Consider the following 20817-nt stretch of genomic DNA (forward strand, 5'->3'; position numbering starts at 1 on the left):
GATTTCCAGGAGTGTATTCCTGCGGATAGGCTAGACGACTTTAAGGCCCGTTTGTCGGACGCCAGGGTGTTGGCACAGGGCCTCCTGGAGGCTGCGGCACACCATGTGGATACCTCAACTCGAGGCCTGATTGTGGGAATTGACACCCCCCACCAGGCGTGGCTCCAAGCGACGAGGTTTTTGAAGGAGGTGCAAGATAAAGTTCTGGATCTTCCCTTCGATGGAAAGTAATTGTTCCATTCTTCTACAGATGACAATCTTACAAAGACCAAGGCGAGCACCCAAACCGCCAAATCTTTGTTGGTCCTGGCAAAGGTCCCAGCTAAGTTCCCTTATACACAGAGGTCAGGGTCTCAGTCTCGATCCTTCTCTGGCTTCAGGGGGTTCCAGGACCGCCGGGCGTGCAGAACTGAAGCTCCGGTTGGCGGCACCTGTCAAACAGCAACGGGGTTGGTTTTTCTCTCGGCCTTCAGCCTCCTCTCCAGCGGCAGGTAGTCTCCCTGCAGACAAGTCTACAAAATGATATTTGTTGTCAGTCACACGAGACTCCGGTGGGAGAACGAATCTCGTCTCATCTGGAGGCGTGGCAGACGATCAGTTGGTTTTGTCCATAGCTCGGGGTGGGCTTTCGCTTAACCCTCATGCACCTCTCAATCCTCCCTTCCAACAGATCGGGAAACCCATCCTCAGAGCCGAGGTTCACAAGCTTCAAGACCTCATGGCGGTGGGACCTGTTCCCCTCGGGGAGCAAGGGGGGCCTCTACTCTCGACTGTTCAGTGCCCAAAACCAACCAGGCTGGCCTGTGCACCATCCTCGACCTTTCCCAGTTCAACTTTTCTCTTCCCCAAGAGAAATTCAAGATGATCACACCCTGCCAAATAAAGTCCTCTCTTCGGAAGGGTGACTGGCTCAGTGTAGTGGACCTTCAGGACGCGCATATGCACATCCTGATATGAAAACCGCATCGAAATTATCTGCGCTTCTCCCTGGGAGGGGAGCACTTCCAGTTCTGTGTGCTCCCATTTGGTCTCAGCTTGGCACTGTGCGCCTTTATGAAGATGTCGGACATCGCAGCTTTCCTTCGGCTACAGGGTGTTCATGTATATCCGTACTTGGATGATTGGCTCCTACGCAACCCTTGTCCACAGACGGCATTGAGCAGCCTCCAGTCTCTCCTCCAGCTCCTGTTCCACCTTGGGCTGTCGGTGAACTGGCGGAAATCTTCCATGACGGTCTCCCAAGACCTGATCTTCATGGGTTTCCGTTGGAACACGATCAACTCCATGATGTATTTGACGGCAGACAGGATTGCGGATCTAGTCGCCATGTGTCAACTCTTCAGCCAGTCAGAGCACATGCCGGCTTGGTGGTTCCAGAGACTTCTGAGCCTCATGGCCTCGTGTGTACTTGCTCTTCCTCTTGCGCATCTCAAAATGAGGCGTATGCAGCTAGCTCTTCGGAGCTCTTGGTGTCAGGCTTCGGAATCGGATTCCAAGATGATTCCAGTTCCATCCTGCATGATGGCATACCTTCTATGGTGGTCCTCGACCAACAATCTTAGAGTGGGGGCCTCCTTTCAGGAGCCCTACCCACAAGTGACGATTATCATGGACTCCTCCCTTCTGGGGTGGGGAGCAACTCCAGATCATCTCCAGGTTTTCGATCTATGGACACCGCAGGACAGGCAGTTTCATATAAATTATTTGAAGCTCCTGGCTGTTTTTCTGGCGCTAAAAGCTTTCAAAGTATCCATCACGAACCGGGTGGTCCACGTCTGCATGGACAACTCAGTGTCAATGTTTTATATCAACAAGCATGGTGGTACCAAGTCACCACTTCTTGTGGACCTTGCCATTCAGGTTTGGGAATGGGCCATCCAGCACAGCATTTGGCTACTGGCGGTACACATTCCAGGGAAACTCAATGACAATGCAGACTTACTCAGCCAACAGACAGCAGCCAGCTACGAGTGGGAACTGAACATGGAAGTCCTCCAACGTTTTTCGCCAATGGGACACTCCAGAAGTGGACCTTTTTGCAACTGCCACAAACAGGAAACCTCCTCTTTATGCATCCAGGAACGGTCTCTGGGCCTCCTCCGTAGGGGATGCTCTCGAGATCCCGTGGCACAACATGAAGGCATATGCCTTCCTGCCTCTTCCTCTGATTCATCGGTCAATCTGCAAGCTCAGAAATGCATCGAATTGCACTCTCCTGTTCATAGCTCCTTGGTGGCCAGCCAGATTCTGGTTTTCAGAACTTCAGCATCTTTCGATTTGTCCTCCAATCAGACTGCCGTTGATTCCCAACCTGCTTCACCAGTGCGATTAGTAGATGTGGCACCCCTCCCCACAATCATTCAGCTTGGTGGCCTGGTGCCTGAATTCAAAGCCCTCATGCAGTTTAACCTGTCTGAGGACAATATGCGCATTATCCAATCGTCCAGGAAGCCTTCTAGGAGGTCTCAGTATAGGAGCAAGTGGCTCCGGTTTTGTCATTGGTGTTTAGCTAAGCAACTAGACCCCAGACATGCTACGATTGACACTGTTCTTTCGTTTATTCCTCATCTGGCTACTTCGGGCATTCATGGGCATTACTTGTCGGCTATTGCCGCCTACCTGTCCACTGACACCTGTTCCTTTTCTTTGACGAGACCAGTCATTAGAAGGCACTTTGCAGGTTTATTACATCTTTTTCCACCTGTACGCAATCCTCATCCAAAGTGGGATTTAAATGTGGTTCTGACCGCCTTGTGCCATAAACCATTTGAACCATTTGAACCCATTGCTACGACGGATCTAAAGTACCTTTCTTGGAAGGTTGCCTTTTTGATTGCAGTGACTTCAGCAAGGGGAGTAAGCAAGCTTCAAGCTTTGTCCATGGAACACACGTTCCTTACCTTCCTTAAGTATAAGGTTGTGCTCTGCACTCTTCCTTCTTTCCTTCCTAAAGTAGTGACTGATTTTCCTTGGCTTCCACAATGTGGGCGGGACTTCAAGTCCGTTTTTTTGCTTTAAATGAAGATTCCGCAGAAGTCATCCAGTCCAGGCTGAACGAGCAAGAAGGCCGGGAAGAGTTCTACGTACACTATGTAGGGTGATCCACTTTGCAGCCTGTCATCGCTGCCCTACTAAGAGGACAGACACTATTCAATAGCACATGAAGATTGATCTTGTCCTGAAGAAGATGGTCGGTAATCAGTCATGAACCATCGAAACCAGTCGACCATACCTGTTGTGGCTCCACCACAACATTTTATGATACCCCCAAGACCAATAGGGGTTACTGCATGAAATTGAGAGAAAACCCAAAAAGTATTGGTTTTCCCATCCCACACCAAGTGGGACAGTGCATTTTTTTAGCGATTATTCGGTACTTTGGTAATCACCCTCTTGGACAACCACCCTTTTTGCAAGGAACTCTCTAGTCATTAGTGTTAAAATAAAGTTACATGACTATTCCAATGCCTCAATCTTCGCAGTTTTGATTGCCAGCTGCCTAGATTTAAAAATGCGAGATTGAATTCCCCTCTCGCACTTTTGCATATTTGTGCTGGTTGTCCTCACTTTCATCCCCGCACCAGACCAGCTTCACACCCTGTGTCCAAGAGGACAGGACCACGGTCCACAGAAATATCACTAATTGTTTGGTCTTGCCCTTACCGGCAAGTTGATGAATTTTTTCCCCAGCATACCGTTTCCTGTGTACCTGATTTTCCTTTGAACCAGTCTATCTCATTACTTTTCTTTTTTCAGAACCCGGCCTCAGATGCTGAGAGAGTATTACACAATTTAGATGTTTGACGAGAGCTGAAGTTCTATCTGGACAAAACAACTAAACTCTTTTTGTAAGCATTACTGCTTGGATCTGAGCTCTGGGGCCGATGCTCCGTTCAGTCCGGCTGTTCTTAAAAACCTTTTTCAGTTAGGAACTTCCATCCACCCGTATTACCTCTGAGGAGTGCTTTGGAATCCCCCACAAGTATGGAGGAAAAAAGGGAGCTGGACGTATGAGTATAACAGTTACTCACCGTAATGACTACCTTACTCCTAGTCCATAGTCCCTTTTCCTCCATAGGCCCGCCGGCCGTCCCCTCTAATAAGTATCTTCTATTATTGCTTAAATGGTCGCAGGCCTGGCGATAGAAAAGGACTGAAGGGTGATGCGCGGGGCAGAGCTCAGGAGGGTGGGGTTACGGGCGTGTGCGGTTCCCCGCGTAAAAAGACAAGGACAGCATTTCTTCAATGTTTATGCTTTTTATCAAAAGTGCTCTCGTCCCGTCCCGAAGGACGGAATGTCCCACAAGTATGGAGGAAAGGGGACTATGGACTAGGAGTAAGGTAGTCACTACAGTGAGTAACTCTGTTATTGTTATCTACCATATATGGTGCTCATGCTATACTTGTAGAGAGCAAATGTGTCCCTCTGCCTTGTTATGGGCTCTTGGTCAAATCAGCACCAGGAGGGACTTGGGCATGTCGGAGGATCTGAGTGCAGAGGGAAAGGCAAAATGGAGGATCTGAGGCCTAAATGTATGAGAGCATAATGTAGAGTACCATACCATAGCATAGCCCAGCCCAGCATAGCATAACAAACCTGCCACTTCACTGGTAATGCACTACTTTTAACTTCAGAACTGTTTTGTTCATGTCTTTTTTTTAAAATGCTTCATCAGTTTTGATTACAGAAGGGAAAGGCAGTTCATTTATGTCCCCATTTATAGATTTACTTTCTCTGGACCTTTGGAAGCAATAGGTATTTTTATCCATACAACGTACAACGGGTTCGAAAGATGTTAAACCCACTTTGCCCATATTTCTAAACCTAACATGGGGTTAAGGCACATTATAATGGCAATAGGCCATTGTATGTTTTGGTACGCAAGAAAGGTTACTCCTTTCAAAGGCGAATACTGTGTCTCATTCTACAGGATCCCTTCACCACCCTGGGCCTTGTCTGCTCCCAGGCGCTCCTCCCACAGTACACCACCCACATGGTCAGGATCTAGAAGCGTCTGCCTTTCCCTGGCCACCTGGGAGGAGACTTTAGGCAGAGGTACAGTGAGGGATATGTAGGTTTCATCCAAGGGGGCGGTCTGGGAAATGTGAGCTCTTTTACAGGCTTGATTACTTGCCACTTGGATGTTGTAGCCTTCTGCGGAGCACACAACCTGGGTGATCTTACTTGGCCTCTTCCCTCGTAGGTGGGGCTCTTTCTCCAGCCACAGCTATACCTGTGCTGCATCCTCTGCAGCTGCTTTTCTGACAGTCGGATAAACTGATGAACAGGAACCCACTTGCAGCTCGCGCCCAACGTGATGTGCTGCTTAAATGGGACCTTTTCAGAAGAGTCTGCACTACATGTCCTAGGCTTACCTCTGGCTTATCAATATCTCTGGCCCCAAAGGCTCTTTGAGGGTTCCCGGCTGATAGTCTGTCACAGGTCTGTGAGAATTTCGGACTTTTGGAAAGTAAAAAGACTTGCATCATAGAAGGCCCTGATGCTGGTAATGGAACTGTGTCCTTGTGCCAAAGAAACCAGAGTGGGTGCTTTGCTCAAGTGAACTGCCTTGTCCCGTGCTGAAAACGTGGGGAAGGGAGGCCAACGACCTGAACATCCGGACATATTATTTTGTGAATACTTCTTTCTTTTTCATGAATGCTACCCATCGCTATGTATGTTTAGCGTTAAGGATTGGCAATAGGTTTTTATGGTTCAGGGTGAAAGGGTAGAATGAAATAGCTTCAAATGCAATAGTTTCAAACCAAAAGGACCGAAAACAAAAAAGTGAAATGCACGGTTTTTTTTTTTTTTTTGTTTTTTTTTTTGGGGGGGGGGGGGGTCCCCCACAAACCCCTGTTTTACGGTAAAAACCGAAAAACTTACCAACTTATCCATTCTGGAAACTGAAAAGGTGGTCTTATCACTGAAGCCTTCTAATTGCCAAGGTGACAATTGCCCTGCACAGGTCATTCAGGGCGCAGCAAGAGATTTAGCACCCTTCATCTCGAAATTAATTAATGCTTCCTTTAGATCCAGTACTGTACCCACTAACCTCAAAGAATCCTGGGTACTGCCCCTCCTTAAAAAACAGACCCTTGACCCAGCTATCCCTACCAATTACAGACCTATTACCACAGTCCCATTTCTCCTCAAAATCATCGATAGAGTAGCCTACTTCCATCCAAACTATCCAAACTAGATCCAAAACTATCTGGAGACGAACCAACTACTAGGATCTCGCCAATCCGGATTCAGACCATTACATGGCACTGAAACGGCCCTTATCGATCTTAAGACACAAATCGACGAGTTGAAGGATAAAGGTAAAACAGCCATGCTCCTCCTCGTTTACTTATCGGCGGCCTTTGACCTGGTGTGTCAGTCTAGAAAAATGGATACCTCTACTTTGTGACCGCGAACGTATTTTGGTGGCCGTGGGCCAACCGTCTCATGCAAGATATGACAGAATATAGGTTTTCGAGTTTGCCAATGAACAGCCATTTTGATGTAACAAGAATTGCCATTTTGTTTTCTAACCATTGGTCATTGCTTTCTGTTCCTATTGCTTCGCAGTATATTTTCCGCTTACACTGCCTGACTGTAAAACATTGTTGCCTGGATGTGAAAAGGACAAGGCCACAGGGCCGAGAGGATAACAAGAGTTTGTTGAAACACAAACGTAGGCAGCGCCAGGAAGAATGCCCGGCTCCCTCCCGAATGTAGCCTTAAAGCAGAGCTGCAGGGCATTTAATCATTTCGCAGCTGCCAGCCAGTCTCGTTATATGGTAGAATATGTTAGAATAATACCGCTAAAGGCTTGAATTATTATTTTCTTGCATCCCCCCTTTGCTGAGCCCGCTAGAGCGTGTCGGCTCCCAGGACACGAATAGCACCTAATAGATAGCAAGGTCCGGAATGCAACTCTTTCCCCCCCCCGTATGAAGCTCGCTTCCAAGAACAGAAGCGCTATGTTCTATTCAACAACTGAAAGATGCCTTCACACTCACAAATTGCAAATTGTTACTAGAATAGATGTTTGAAGGTGTCGTAGTTGTCGGAGATGTCCATCATCACATCAAATTCAAAGAAACCCAATAAAAGGGGGGGTGTTAAACATGTCATAGCTGATTGTTTGATATGCATTTTGTATGTATATAACTGATGTATGTAATTCACTCTCTTTCGTACCTCGAGGTCTAGAGATGCACGTCGCGGGGCGTGAGGCCGAGTTGGCCAACTGAGACGTTTGCTTTGCAATAAACCCTAGCTTTGGGAATACAACCTCGTGTCTGGCGGATCTATCGTGTGTGGTGACTCGCCTTGTTTCCATAGATGTCAGGGTCCCCTAGGGGCGCCTTTCAGGTGGACCACAGAGTGTTATGCAACCACGTAGCGTCTGCTGCCCATTTCTCAAGTGAAGCTATAGCATGGGTACAATCCTTCCTAGCTAACCGTACGATGAGTGTTCTCCCCCTTAGCCTCAGCGGACCCAATACATATCACCTGTGGCGTCCCACAAGGTTCATGTGTCTCACCTACCATGTACAATATCTTCACTAAGCCACTCTTCGACAAACTGGACAGACTGGGGTTAACTTATACCAATTACGCGGACGACACGCAGATCCTCATACACTATCTGGCAACTTTGTCGAAGACACAGCTCTAGTAAACAAGATCTACCTCCTCATTCAGGCATGGATGGCCTCCCACGGCCTCTGCCTGAATGGTGACTAAACAGATACTGATCCTGGGTTCCGACTCTAATCTCAAAAAACTCAGCCCAAATGACTGTGCCTTCAACATAGATGGCAACATAATCAAAGTGGCAACTGAAGTAAAAACATTAGGTTTCTACCTCGACTCCACATTATCTCTCAAAAAACAAGTTAATTCCCTAGCGTCCTCCACAGCGTACACCTGCAAATTAATCGGGGCCTTCAGACCTTACCTCTCCAAAACCAATTGCATTACACTAGCGCTAATGCCTTAGTAATGTCTAAATCGGACTATTGTAATGCCCTCTATGCAGGCGCCAGCAAAACTGTCATAAATAAAATGCAAATATTGCAGAATAATGCTCTTAGAGCAGCGGTGGACATACCCCGGAGAGCCCATATATCTAACATCAGGAAAGACCATCACTGGTTAAAAATGAGTGACATAGTTCTCCTCAAGACGCTATCCCTCACCCATAAAGGCCTGAACAATACTGCGCCCCCCTATATCTCGGCTAGACTGATTAGAAAATCCCCCACTCACCACACTAGAGCCTCTAACCACCTCCTACTTGAAATATCTAGATGTAGACTATCCAAAGCTGGTGGGGCAAGCTTCCCTGTCAGAGCGGCCCGTGCCTGGAATGCACTCCCCACCGCACTGAGAGCTAACATACCCTACACCAGATTTAGATGTAATGTGAAAAATTGGCTCTGGACTAATGATGACCTACAATTGCACTAGGCCCGGATCGTTTATCATATTTAACTACCTGATACCCAACAACATGCATTTTTTTGACCATGCATTCATAGTCTGCACATTCTGTATACCTGTTTTGCAAATGTATCAATAATATATGCACTGTATTTTCCGTATGTATCCTATGTATGTATACCTGTTTTGCAAACTCATCAATAATACATGCACTGCATTTTCCCTATGTATCCTATGTATGTAACCTAAGCTTAAGTATTTTTATAACTGCTGCGCCCGGCTACCCCTGGGTTTTGGTGCGCATTATCAAATAATAAACTAAACTAGGTGGGTTGCAAACGGGTTGAAATTACAAATATAACAAAGTGCTAAGTGAAGTCTGTTAGTTGCAGACAAAGTGTCGTAAATCCATCCAATACAAGTAAATCGAGGATGGGAGTGTGATGGATGAAGGAGTCAAAGTGATCAGATGGGGCGGTATTGTGGATCAATCCAAAATGCAGCATGAACATGTCAGACTGCGGGACTTTAAGCTGACATGACAAGTAAGCAAGGTCATGCACTGGAGAGGAGCCAGACCGGATGGAGGCTAAAACAGCAGTGAATGATGCACGTTTGGTGTATATCGGTTGTCTGCTACTGAAGGCTACGGATTGGACCAAGTATGAATAGGCGGGCAAGGTTAGAGTGGGTGGGTGTGCTGTACCTGTTTGCTGTCTGTGGGCAAACCAGAAAACAGAAAACTTGACTGCAGAGAAACGGATCAGTGAGATTAAGGTAGCAGTAGCGAAGTTGATTTGTGGTCCAGGACTGAGATTTTCCTGAGAAAGGTCTCCAGAACGGGTATCGACGCAGCTTGAGGAAACCTGTTCACTCCTTTACAGTTTAGGCTTCTCCCTGAACTTCCAGAAGTCCCATATTACACCAACACAGAAGGTCCATTTCATAGGAGCTGTCCTGGGCAACCGGGCAGGGAAGTCTTTCCCCCAAGCCCCCTCTGGAACGAGTCACCAGTGGCAGGCAGATGGTCAGGCTTTTCCAGAACCACGACAGCTTGCCAGTGACTTCCTTCCTCCGCCACTTGGGCCTCATGGCTTTCGTGCCTTCCCTCAGGGGGAAATATATCCTGGTTTTGACGGGCAACACAGTGGCCATGCATTACCTCAACAAGTAAGTAAGGGGGTGTACAGTGCCTGCCCCTATGCAAGGAAGACTTGCAGTTGTGTTTCTGCTTTTGAGAGAACAAGATCTCTGCTTCTGTATCCCACCTGACAGGAGTAGAGAACAGGCTTGCGGACGCTCTGAGCAGGCAGAGCGCATTCTCACACGGGTAGGAAGTGTGCCCAGAAGTTCTGGAGGAGATGTTCGCTCTGTGGGGTACCCAGACCCTAGATGTGTTTGCCTCAAGCGCCAACATGAAGTGCAGGCGTATTTGCTCAAGGGAATTCCTGGTGAAGGGTGCACTAGGGGACACTTTCTTGGTGCAGTGGGTCTTTGACCTCCATTACCCATTCCCGTCATCCTGTGGGTTCTCAGTAGGTTGAGGAGGTTCCAAGCCACCATGATCTTGAGCGCCCTGGACTGGGAGAGGAGAGCATGGTACTCTGAACTCCTGGAAATGCCCATCTGCCCACCTTGCCGGCTTCCTCAGAGAATGGACCTCATATCCCAGTCGGAAGGTCGGTGCTCCACCTGTACCCCAAGTATCTTGGGAGGATGAGGTATGATGGTTGGTACCTCTCAAGAGAGGTACCTGAGGTGCTGGCAGCACACAGACCTTCCACTAGGTCATTGCATGCGGGTGGACCCCATCGTATGTCCCACTACCACAGTAATGGCCTCCTCTGGCCTTCACATAGGTGCGTTTGAAGGTTACTTGGCGACTTTGTCAGTGTTCAAGAGGTCTCCGGTTCAGGGATCCTTCTTTACTATCCCAGTAATTACCCCATTTCTGAAAGGCCTTGTGAATAGGTTTCTGCCGATGCCATTTGTGGTCCCAGATTGGGACTTCAATTTGGTGCTGACTTTCCTTGTGGTGACTCTTTTCGAGCTGATGCATTCTTCTTCTTCTGTTAGACTACTCGCCCTTAACACCACTTTTCTGCTGGCACTTGCATCAGCAAAGTGTGAATGCACGCTTCAGGCTCTCTTGCAGGCCACACTTTCTGCATTTCTTCAAGGAGAAGACTTCACTTAGTCCTACCTAAATTCCTTCCAAAGGTGGTATCGGAGTTTCACGTCTCGGGGCATTTACCTACCCGTTTTCTACCCTCTGCTTCACCCTTCCAGGCATGAGTAAGGCTGCACAGGCTGGAACCAAAGAAGGAGCTCAACTAGTATGTGGCCAGGGTGGCAGACTTTAGATATGACAACTCTTTGTTGCCTTCTCACAATCCAGGAAGTGCCTGGTGGTGTCTAAGCAGATGGTTTCATGTTGGATAATTCTCTGCAATGCAGAATGCTACCAAAAAGCCACCAGGAATTGCCACCAGGTAGGCATCAGAGCATATTAAACCAGGTGTGTGGCAACCCCCCCCTGCAGTGCAAAGGGGTGTGCCAGTAGAGAATTCTGTGGGTCAGCAACTTGGTCATCGGTCCACACATTCATGAAACATTAAAAATGGAGGTGCTGCAAAAGCCTGAGGACTCCATGTTATCCGCTCACCTGTTTTAAAATTGGTTTGCTCCAACTAACAAAACGCCATAATTCTTCGGTGTCCAATGATAGTCACCTAGGAACAAGCCACCAGGTGGCAACATTTCCCCAAAAAAATGCACCCCCTTTAAAATCAAACACTTTCCTCAAATATTCTACAATGAGAGTTTATCATATAAAATTGTACCCGTCCTAGAATATTTGGGAAAAGTATTTTAGGGGTCAGGTATCATGTAATTTACTGAGTAGCCCTGTCTTCCTTTTATCGCGTGATCTCTCATCTGGGTCATAGCATGGTCAAATGCTCCAAACTGCCCAGAATGCGGCAGCTCACTGACCTATGGTGTTGAGAAATGTGATTGTCTTCCTGTAATGCCTTGAATTGAACTGGCTGCCTATCCATGGCTGGCTAGTTTTTAATAGCTGATGTCTGATCTCGGTGTCCAGAGAGTCTTGGCCTTGGAAACTTGACCGCCAACCTTGCGTCTTCCCAGATGAGTCCTGCACTTTGCAGATCTCCATCGCTTGGCGATTACTTTTGGGGATGGGAGTTTCAGTCCAGGCTCTGCAGACCTGTGATGCCACTCCCTCTCCCCCTCGGTCATCTGTCTTCTCCCCACATTGGCGGAAGAAAGGTAGTTAATATATTTCTCTTTAATTGGTTCAGCCTGTTGGTATTTTGCTTCTTATTGCACATTATTGCCTTAGAGTAGAGGGAGGGAAGTTTGCTGTATTCTCGTGTCTCAAAATCATGTTGTGGTTGGTTGCACTGTTAATTTAAAAATCAGAACTACTCAAACAACTAGTTTGCGGTGGAGTGATTGGAAACTCTCCAAAAAAACACCTGCATAAATCTTCAAATCAGAAATATCTGCCGTGCTTGGTTTGGAGTTGGTCTTGGGGCAGGGCATTAAGAACCCCCCTGTACACTCCCCTAGTGTAGCATTTTGGCTTCTTTCCGGTGTTGTAACGCTCACCTGATTCCCGTAGAGGCGCCGGTCTTGACTGGGCGTATACCGTATCTTCACAGGTGATGTGAAACACACGGCTGGCTCTTTGGGCTGGACCTCTGTGCACAGTATATCTGACACGAAGGGTAAGATGTCTGCAGATAGAAAATATGGGATTAAGGAACTGGGCTGTTGAATGTCTCTCTCTTCTTCCCTTTCTCTTCTCCTGTAGAACCCCAAGGTTAACGCTCTCACCTTAGGTAAGTGAACGCCGTGCTCTCCATCTGCCTCGGGGCAGGGTGCTGTAACCAGTTTCTTCACTGGATAAGGGGAGCAGGCCTCTTGACTTCAGAGGACTGCTGTCCGTTGTTTACTGCACGAACGGTAAGTTTCAAGTAATTCTAATGTCTTTAAAGTCTTTAGTAATGATGTTTCTTGTTTTGCAGGGTTCCGGCGATGGCGGATGACGGGCTGAAGTGAGTTGAAGATGGAGCCCGTGTGATGAATAGAAGCGCTTGGAAGCACGTAAGTAAGCGCTTGTTGCCTGCTTCACGATGCGCTCTAACTGTCTTTTTATTTTGCAGGTATAAGTTCGGAGCGGCTGCAGAGTGCCGGAATACCCACTGGGTTAGATGTGGAAAGGAGTAATGGCACGTGAGTATTAAAGTTCCCCAATGTCTTTAAACGCACCTTGTTTTGTCTTTCAGATGCGGGATGCAGCGCCGAAGGCCTCCGGAGCGTGCGAAGGGTTGGTAAGCTTTTGTCTTTCAGATGCCGGAATGCAGTGTGAAGACCTCCGGAGTGCACGAAGAGTAGGTAAGCCTTTGTCTTTCAGATGCCGGAATGCAGCGCGAGGCGTTGGTGACAGCCGATGGACCAGGTAAGTGAAGAGCTGTCACTGAAGACCGTAATGCTAACCTGTTCTTTCTTGTCTTTATAGGTGTTGCTGAAGACTGGATTCAGGATGGTAAGCCTTTTCCCTTAGGCCCAGGATCAGATGCAGAAGACACGATGAGCGTTCTGCTGCAAAGGATGCAGAATAACGCAAAGCAAGATTCATCCATCGGGTGTGGTTTAAATAGCCTCCTGTAGTGCTTAGGTGTCTCCTTCCACAGCCACGCCTAGGTAAGAAAAGAGTTCCTGCTTTCCAGAAGAGTTCCAGTGTTCTGAATCTAGGGAGTGGCTCCTGCCCCACCCAACAGGAAAAGTAGTTCCAAACAGAAGAGGATCAGAGGCTCAACTGGCAGGCAAGTAAGCAGCATGGTCTGCTGCAGGTAAGTCCACCCAAGCATTATGAGCCCAGCGCTTCCAGCGCTGGGACTGGGCATATTTATGAGCCTGGTGCCACTGGCACCAGGACTGGGTCCAAAAGGTCCAAATTGGGACTGGTTGGCACTCGGAACCTGGGTTATGGATCTGCTTCCAAGGGAGTTGGGAAAACCCTGACCTTTTGGAAGCAGAGATCATGACAGGTGTTAGCCCCTGGTTCTGCACATCCTCTTTTCATGGGAGCAGCAGTTGTCGACCCCCATCCTCCATGTCCTAAAACTCTGGATTTCTTTAGCTCCCAACTTGGCCGCAATGTCTGTTTTGGCAATCTTTAGTCCTGTAATAACAAATGTTTCATATTTGTTCAGTTCTTCCTCGTTCAATATATTTAGCAACACAGGTTTGGAGCACTAACAAGGACTCTAGTTAGGCATATGTACTGACCCAAAATACCAGAATTCTGGGACATGACCATAGTATAGAGAACAATGAACCCAATGTATCTTCGCATCTAATACATAAGGCGTTTCACCACCCGTTACATCTTGCATAAGGTGTCTGTCGAGTCATATATACTGTAAGATTTTTAGTTGAGCAAAGCAAAATCTTCTGCTTATGCTGGCATGTTTGTCAGATCTATGAGATGAGCCTCCACCCCTTCCTCTTTCTCCAAATGATTCAGATTACACGCCAGCAATCTCGTATTTTTAGAAGTGGGAAAGTGAAACTCGAAATGGCCTGATAGAGTGTGGATATGGGCTTATACAACAGACCATCTGACAACAGGTTTGCCTCAAGAGGGGAGGAGTGGAGTAGCTCCAGCTCCCCGACCACCGACCGAAGGGTTAAGCCTAACAACCCAGGGGCCCACCATGATCCTGCAAAGAATCTTGGCGTCTGGCGCTTGGCCCACATGTCTTGATGACCCAAGGTACCAGGGTTCCTTCAAGTGGTATAACATTCAAACAACATTGACTAAAACCAACTAAGCTTCCTCATCTCCCAAAAAAAATGTACAGGCCACTTCAAACCTCAGACTGTGTTACTTGTTTCACCGAGAATACAATGTTCAAGGGATAGAAGGGACAGAAGACCACAATCCCAGAAAGAAGATTACATTGTTTTTCCTATTTTTCTGCCAAGTGACCTCTGTCAAACGTAATACCTTACATTCCTGCTTTTACAACAAAACTGCTTGAACCATAGATCTTGGCTTTAAGGCGTCTGTTAATTCCTAGGCCGGTGAGAGACTGCTGATGGAGTTTGTTGTGGAAGGGTGCGTGGAAGCTCTTTAGCACAAGGCACGTTTGTGCGCTTTGTCCATGACTCTAATATGGTGTAACAAGCTTTCAATTTTCTTATGAGAAAAGTGTCATTTCATTTTCTTCTGTTTGTAGAGGTTGGTCTGATGAAGGGCATTCTGCCCTAAAATTTTATTGATACCCAAGCTTTGCAAAGTGCATTATGGGCATTCAAGTTGGGTTGGAAAATGTCTAAAATGCCTTCTGAAAGGATTATGCTGCATTCATTCCCATTTACTGTGTGAAGAACGCTGTCCTTGGAAGGGGCCTTTTTGTGAAGATGGGTGTGCATCCACATATGCTTTCTGTCACTCTATTCATGATACTGTTAAGGACACCAACCAGAGCGTGGGGTGAGCCACCCAACTCTAGTTCCCACCATTTCTCCCAACCTCACAAGGGCAAGCTATAACAGGGCTCTGCAAACGGTGGCTTTTCAGATATTAGTTCTACGATTCTCCACGATCCCTCACCTTTAACGATGTTCGGTGGGGCTCATGGCACTGGTAGTCTAATGCATCTTAAGACCCAAAGGTTGCAGATCCTAGGGCTCTAACCAGTCACCAAAGCTGGCTTGCCTTTCGTAGTATGTAAAGATTGCTACCAGGGATTATTTGTGTGTCCCCTACCTTCACGTTCTCGATAGATGGGTGTTGTTAGGTTTCAAACTGTTTAGCTATAATCCCAATGATGTGCTTCCTTTTTCCAGTCTTCCATGTTAGGCTCTGGAACGCTTGTATGTTCGGTGGGTAGGAGGCAGTGGGGCGAATTGTTGGTTGCTACTTTTTCCGAACAACATTGTTTAGAGACAGTCGCTGGGGAGGTTTGCATACGGATGGTTTAAGAGCATAATTAAGACTTGCTTCTTCTTTGTTTTGGAAATCAAGATAACTAATCAGAAACAAGACTAAAATGCCATTACCAGCCCTCAAATTCTATGCATTTATGACATTGTGACTCCTAATGTAAATTTGAAAATTTCCCAGTCGCCTCTGCTCCTCCTCTACATTATGACTGTATTGATCCTGCGGTCCGGTCCTATTTTTGTCGCTACAGGGGGTGATGGTATGTGGGTTGTTGAGTGCTTCGTGGTTACCAATTAACGTGCCTTTTTTGTTCCATCCCTGCAGATAAAGGTCATGCACAAGCAGCTTCTCCTCTTCCACAATGCCATCTCTGCGTACTTTGCAGGGAACCAGCAGCAGCTGGAGCAGACCCTCAAGCAATTCAACATTAAGCTTAAAACTCCTGGCACTGACAAGCCATCCTGGCTGGAGGAGCAGTGAGGACTGAGGCCAGGAGAAAAGCAGCAGGGTACCAGCCAGACGGGGGCCAGTGGGGAACCCAACAGGTTCAGCAAGATGCTGAGATCCAGCCCAAGGATCTAATTTATGTCTGCATGTGCAATCGCAGGTGTATGAGTATGTGTGATCACGTGCGTGCGTGTGTGTGTGTGTGTGTGGGTATGTATGTGTGTGAGAGATACTGATTTATGTGTAAGTATTTAGGTATTCATTTGCCTGAATTACTACATATGATGTTAGGTGGATGTATGTATATATGGATATATATGTGCCTCTGTCTATGTCAGAATGTATTCTGAGACGCGCATAAAAACGTATAGCAATGCATTTGCGCGTGCATTTCAGTAAGATGTGCAGGCACTGGCGTATGTGTGGAGTGTATCGAAGCAAATGTCTCAGCATGGCAGTGTGGATGAGTGTTCATGCTGTGTGTTTATCTAAAGAGAGCAAGGCTTTGTGTGCAGAGAGGTCAAATGTAAAAATGTGTTAGCAGGAGAACTTGGTGCATTGTTGGCGATCAAGTCTTTGCGAGTGTGTACGCACGTGTGGTTGGATAATGTTGTGAATGCAGTGTTGTCTTATAGAAGAGAGAGGATCTTGAGTCTGAATTCAATGTATGATTTAATAGCAAGAATACAAATATTAGGTTATAATATTTTTAAGTTCTTTCTAAATTTCATGAATCAGATCTGGGAAACATGAGATGTCTCCTGGGCTCCGAGGTGGGACTCTTCCCCTCAGACTCTATATTTCCTTCAGAGGAGGGGAGGGGGGCACCCCTGCATCCAGCAGCTGGCTGGTGCTCCGCATGGCTTGGGCAGGGGAAATGTGCAATGCCTAGCTCCGACTGTTAGGTTCATGTAGTGACTGGATACCAATATAGGTGCTTTTACCCAAGTCCAGACCGTGTTTGGAAGTGGTATGGTTCTGTTGAAATGACCGTCTCCTGAAACAGGATCATTGTGCCAGGTGTCTTACTTCAATGCTTCACGTTTAAGTGTATATTATGACACCAGGTGGTGTGATAACACTAAGAGGTATACAGCATTTTGGAGGTCAATAGCAACGTTCTGTTCGGCATTACTCTTACACCCAGAGCTGATGTGACTGGGGCTGAGGTGGTACGATGACGATGCACGGTACATACAGGCCTATGGATGTAAATGATGGTGTTACATTGAGCATTACTTGTTCATTGAGGACTGATGTGACTGTAGGTGGAACTATGACAATACGCGGTACATCCAGCCCTATGCATGTTAATGATGGTGTTACACTGAGCATTACTCCTACATTGAGGACTGATGTGACTGTAGGTGGAACTATGACAATACACGGTACATAAAGGCTTATGGATGTAAATGATGGTGTTACACTCGGCATTACTCCTACATTGAGGACTGCTGTGACTGTAGGTGGAACTATGACAATATGCGGCACATACAGGCCTATGGATGTAAATGGTGGTGTTTCACTCGGCATTACTTGTTCATTGAGGACTGATGTGACTGTAGGTCGGACTATGACAATACGCGGCACATACAGGCTTATGGACGTAAATGATGGTGTTACATTCGGCATTACTTGTTCATTGAGGACTGTAGGTGGTATGACGATGACAAGAAGTACCCACACCCGCCTTGAACTAATTGACAAAGTTGCTCTCGAGCTGCTTTGACAGTAGGCAGTATGATGTCATGAAAGGTACATGCACCACCCTATATGATGTAAATGACTGCAATTGGTTTCGCATTACTCAAGCACTTGGAGCCAAGATGATTTACATGATATGTTTGTCTGGCATAGATGTGGTGGAGGGTGAAAGACCCCCAAGTTGTGCTGCATCCCCGCCTTGCAAGGTAGCAATAGGTAGTGGGGCGGCTGCAGGAGTTACCCTAACACTAGACAATGTCAGCAGAAGACACATGTGACACCTACCACTTCCTTTACTGACATGTCAGCAAAAGGTGTGATGTGTAATACCATTTGGTGACCCAAAGCAGTAATGGTCTATGGTGCTTTGCTGGAGACTAGCAGCTGTATGGGAGGTGAATCTGTCTGTATACAATAACTGCCCTCACCCACCCATACGATTATTCAATTGATTTGCCGCATGACCAATAACTGCCTCCAGAAACCCATACGGTTATGCAGTACCTGTTTGCTCCAAGACTAGGTTTCCAGATGCATCATACACCCTCGGCTGCAATCACAGAGCTCACCCGGCCCAGTGCATGAAAGTGATTGATTGGCTTGAAGAAGAAAAGTATGAATTTGGGAATGTTTTTCCCTACTTTTCTTAGGAAACTGAGGTTTTGAGGTCCATTTATGTTTCCCAGTATGTAAGTGTATTATCAAGAACCTACATGGGGCAGCATACATTCTTATATATTTATTTTGGCTGGGATGGGCAATGTTTAGAGTCTGCTGCTAGTTTGCAGATGGCAAAGCAGCAGATTGTGATTAAGTGTTCTAGGACATTTCTGTTTTTTAATCAATGTATATTCTGATCGAAGCAATACTTTTTAACTGGAGTGTTTATGGCATACTGGCATGGGTGCATTCCAGTAGATTTTCAGGATGTCTTCCTGTAAAAGGTACTTCTCTACAGACAACCCTTTTTTTACGCAAATGCAAAGGTACATAAGGAGCAACCTCTCGAGCAGATTTTAGAGCCCTCCCTCACTCAGTCTTGGAAGCACTTTGTTTCTCCCATCCCCGGTTCTTTGCTCAATGAGCAGTTTTGCTGTCGAAACCGACACGCCTCATGGTACTCTTTCTTGAAGAACTGATCTGCTCTCATCAACCCTTTCCTGTCTTTTACCGTTTGGTGAGAGAGCATCCCATTCTGCCTTTCACTGTCACCAATTCCACTGGCATTCCCTGTGCCCTACCAAACCACCCAAGGTGGCTGTTGGGCCCCTATTGGATGCTTAAGCTTGGCGAGCTTCGGGATTTGAGAGTGCCAAAAGATAGGCACGCTTGTCCATCCTTGTGGGCTCAGCAGGGATAGTGAACAGTTACATGGTCTAAAAGCATAGTTGAAAATGCAGCTGCACGCACAATGTACCCCCGTTGTGGTGATACAATTAGCAGAGAATGTAGTGTACTTGACACCGGTAGGACAGTGGAATTATCAGGCTGATGCTTACTGGAAGTACTGAGTTATCAGAGTTGTGACCATGGCTGATGCCTTTGGAAGTCGTTTTTCCAAATGATTTTAGTATAGTGTGCCGGGACTAGAGATCTCGGTTCTGAAAATGAACTTGTAATCTGTGCTCGCCACCTACCAAAGGGTATTTTCATTTTCTGATGAGCTGGTATTTGAAAATGTTCAAGTGTCCCATTCTCCACTTGTTGAGACGTGTCTCCCTTTTTATCTCTACCTCGATATCGCTGGCTTTGCTGGAGCCATGGCTTTAAGATGCCATGACTTGGGAGAACTCGTAATACCATGAAACAGAAGCACTCTAGCCTCTCAAGCCTAGGGAGCGTTCCTGTCCTCTGGCCGAAGCCTTGGATGCATACAATGGTGGGGTAGGATGATCTGGACCACAATTGAGGTGCATTTGCACGGCTGTGTGGAGGGCTCTGCTGGAATGCACATGGAGGCCTCAGACAGGGCTTTGTTTTCATGAATAGAATGTAGCTCACTATTGCAGTATGGGGGTCAACCATGTCTGAATGAAGTACATTGGGCAACGGTGTGCAAGATGAATTCTGAATAATCAATGGATCCAACAATGCATTGACACAGCCAAGGACTGCCCCTGTAAATATCAGGGTATTCTACAATCCAGCACGGTAGAGCAGTGTGGGGGTTTCAGTTCAGGGGTGGACCTGCGGCAGGCCCACAATTGTTACTGAAAGATAATGGTGGGGTTGCAGGTCAGGATTGCTGTGCATCGCTGAAGATGCTACTTGTCAAATATGATGTGCTGTCAAAACTGTGTGTGGTTACAAGTCGAAAATGACCTTGGAAACTACATGAAAACGTCAGTGAGTTATGTATGTTTGGCTTTTGACCATGGTTGGTGCTTCCATTGATATCAACAGAGTTGCATTGTCAAGACCCTGCACAACACTAAGGTATGGGGCGCAGTGCAAGCAAACTCTCCTTCCGTTTGGCCAATGGAAGCTACAGAATGAACACTCCAAAAATAGAACAGGAAAAACTCTAATCACAGTGCGGAAGATGGAACTGGTAGAAGGACACTTCTTGGTTTTAATAGTTTGAGCAGATGTTTGACAAGGGCATAATTTGGCCATCGTATGCCCTTTTGAAGCCTAGCCCGCTCACACAGTTCTTCCGCTTTTGTGCGCGTATGCATGCGTGTGTGTGTGTATGAACGTATGTGTTCTGTGTGTGTACTGCCATCTAGATGGGAGAAACCAAATCGTTATGTTTGTATTGGTAAATTCATGGAACTGTATAACTGTTTAAAAGGAAAAAATCCCAAACATTTCTGTAAAATAAAACATGACATTGTAAAAAGCAAATTCAAATGTGTAATAAAGAATAAACTCTCATGTAAAGAAACCTTTAATACATGGACTTGAAGGTGCGTGTGTTGTTACTTAGTACAAATCGCCACATGAATAAACATGGTAAACTATTGTTCCCTGGACCGACATTTCCCGATGAAGGTTTGCTACTGGTTACAAAGCGTGGTGCGCGACACCAGGTGGAAATGTGACATGTTTCTGGTAGCATTGTATCCTATTTCAAGGCGTTTGGAGCTAATCTCAAGCCTGTCGAAACATAGTTTATTATTGCTCCTCTAAACTTTCACAGAGACACTCTTTTTGATTTCAGATATGCTTAGAACTTACCAGCAGTCCCGATCTGTGGACCACCTTTATGGACCCGCACACACCGAAGCTTTCACATACTCTT

The 20817-nt window shown here is 46.6% G+C and overlaps 1 protein-coding gene across 7 annotated transcripts in view; it reads left to right on the forward strand.

Moving 5' to 3' along the window:
* The window catches only part of ARFIP2 (ARF interacting protein 2), a 466032-nt gene extending 445565 nt beyond the window's left edge, over nt 1-20467 (forward strand). For all 7 annotated transcript variants that reach the window (XM_069640486.1, XM_069640481.1, XM_069640482.1 and 4 more), the window contains one exon: nt 15747-20467. In XM_069640486.1, coding sequence (XP_069496587.1) covers nt 15747-15902 — 156 coding nt within the window. In that variant the 3' untranslated portion in view covers nt 15903-20467. The remainder of the gene's footprint in view (nt 1-15746) is intronic.
* The last annotated feature ends 350 nt before the right edge of the window (nt 20468-20817 follow it).

Source organism: Ambystoma mexicanum, chromosome 7q (genome assembly GCF_040938575.1).
Source record: "Ambystoma mexicanum isolate Mex_15411 chromosome 7q, UKY_AmexF1_1, whole genome shotgun sequence".
Classification (NCBI taxonomy): domain Eukaryota; kingdom Metazoa; phylum Chordata; class Amphibia; order Caudata; family Ambystomatidae; genus Ambystoma; species Ambystoma mexicanum.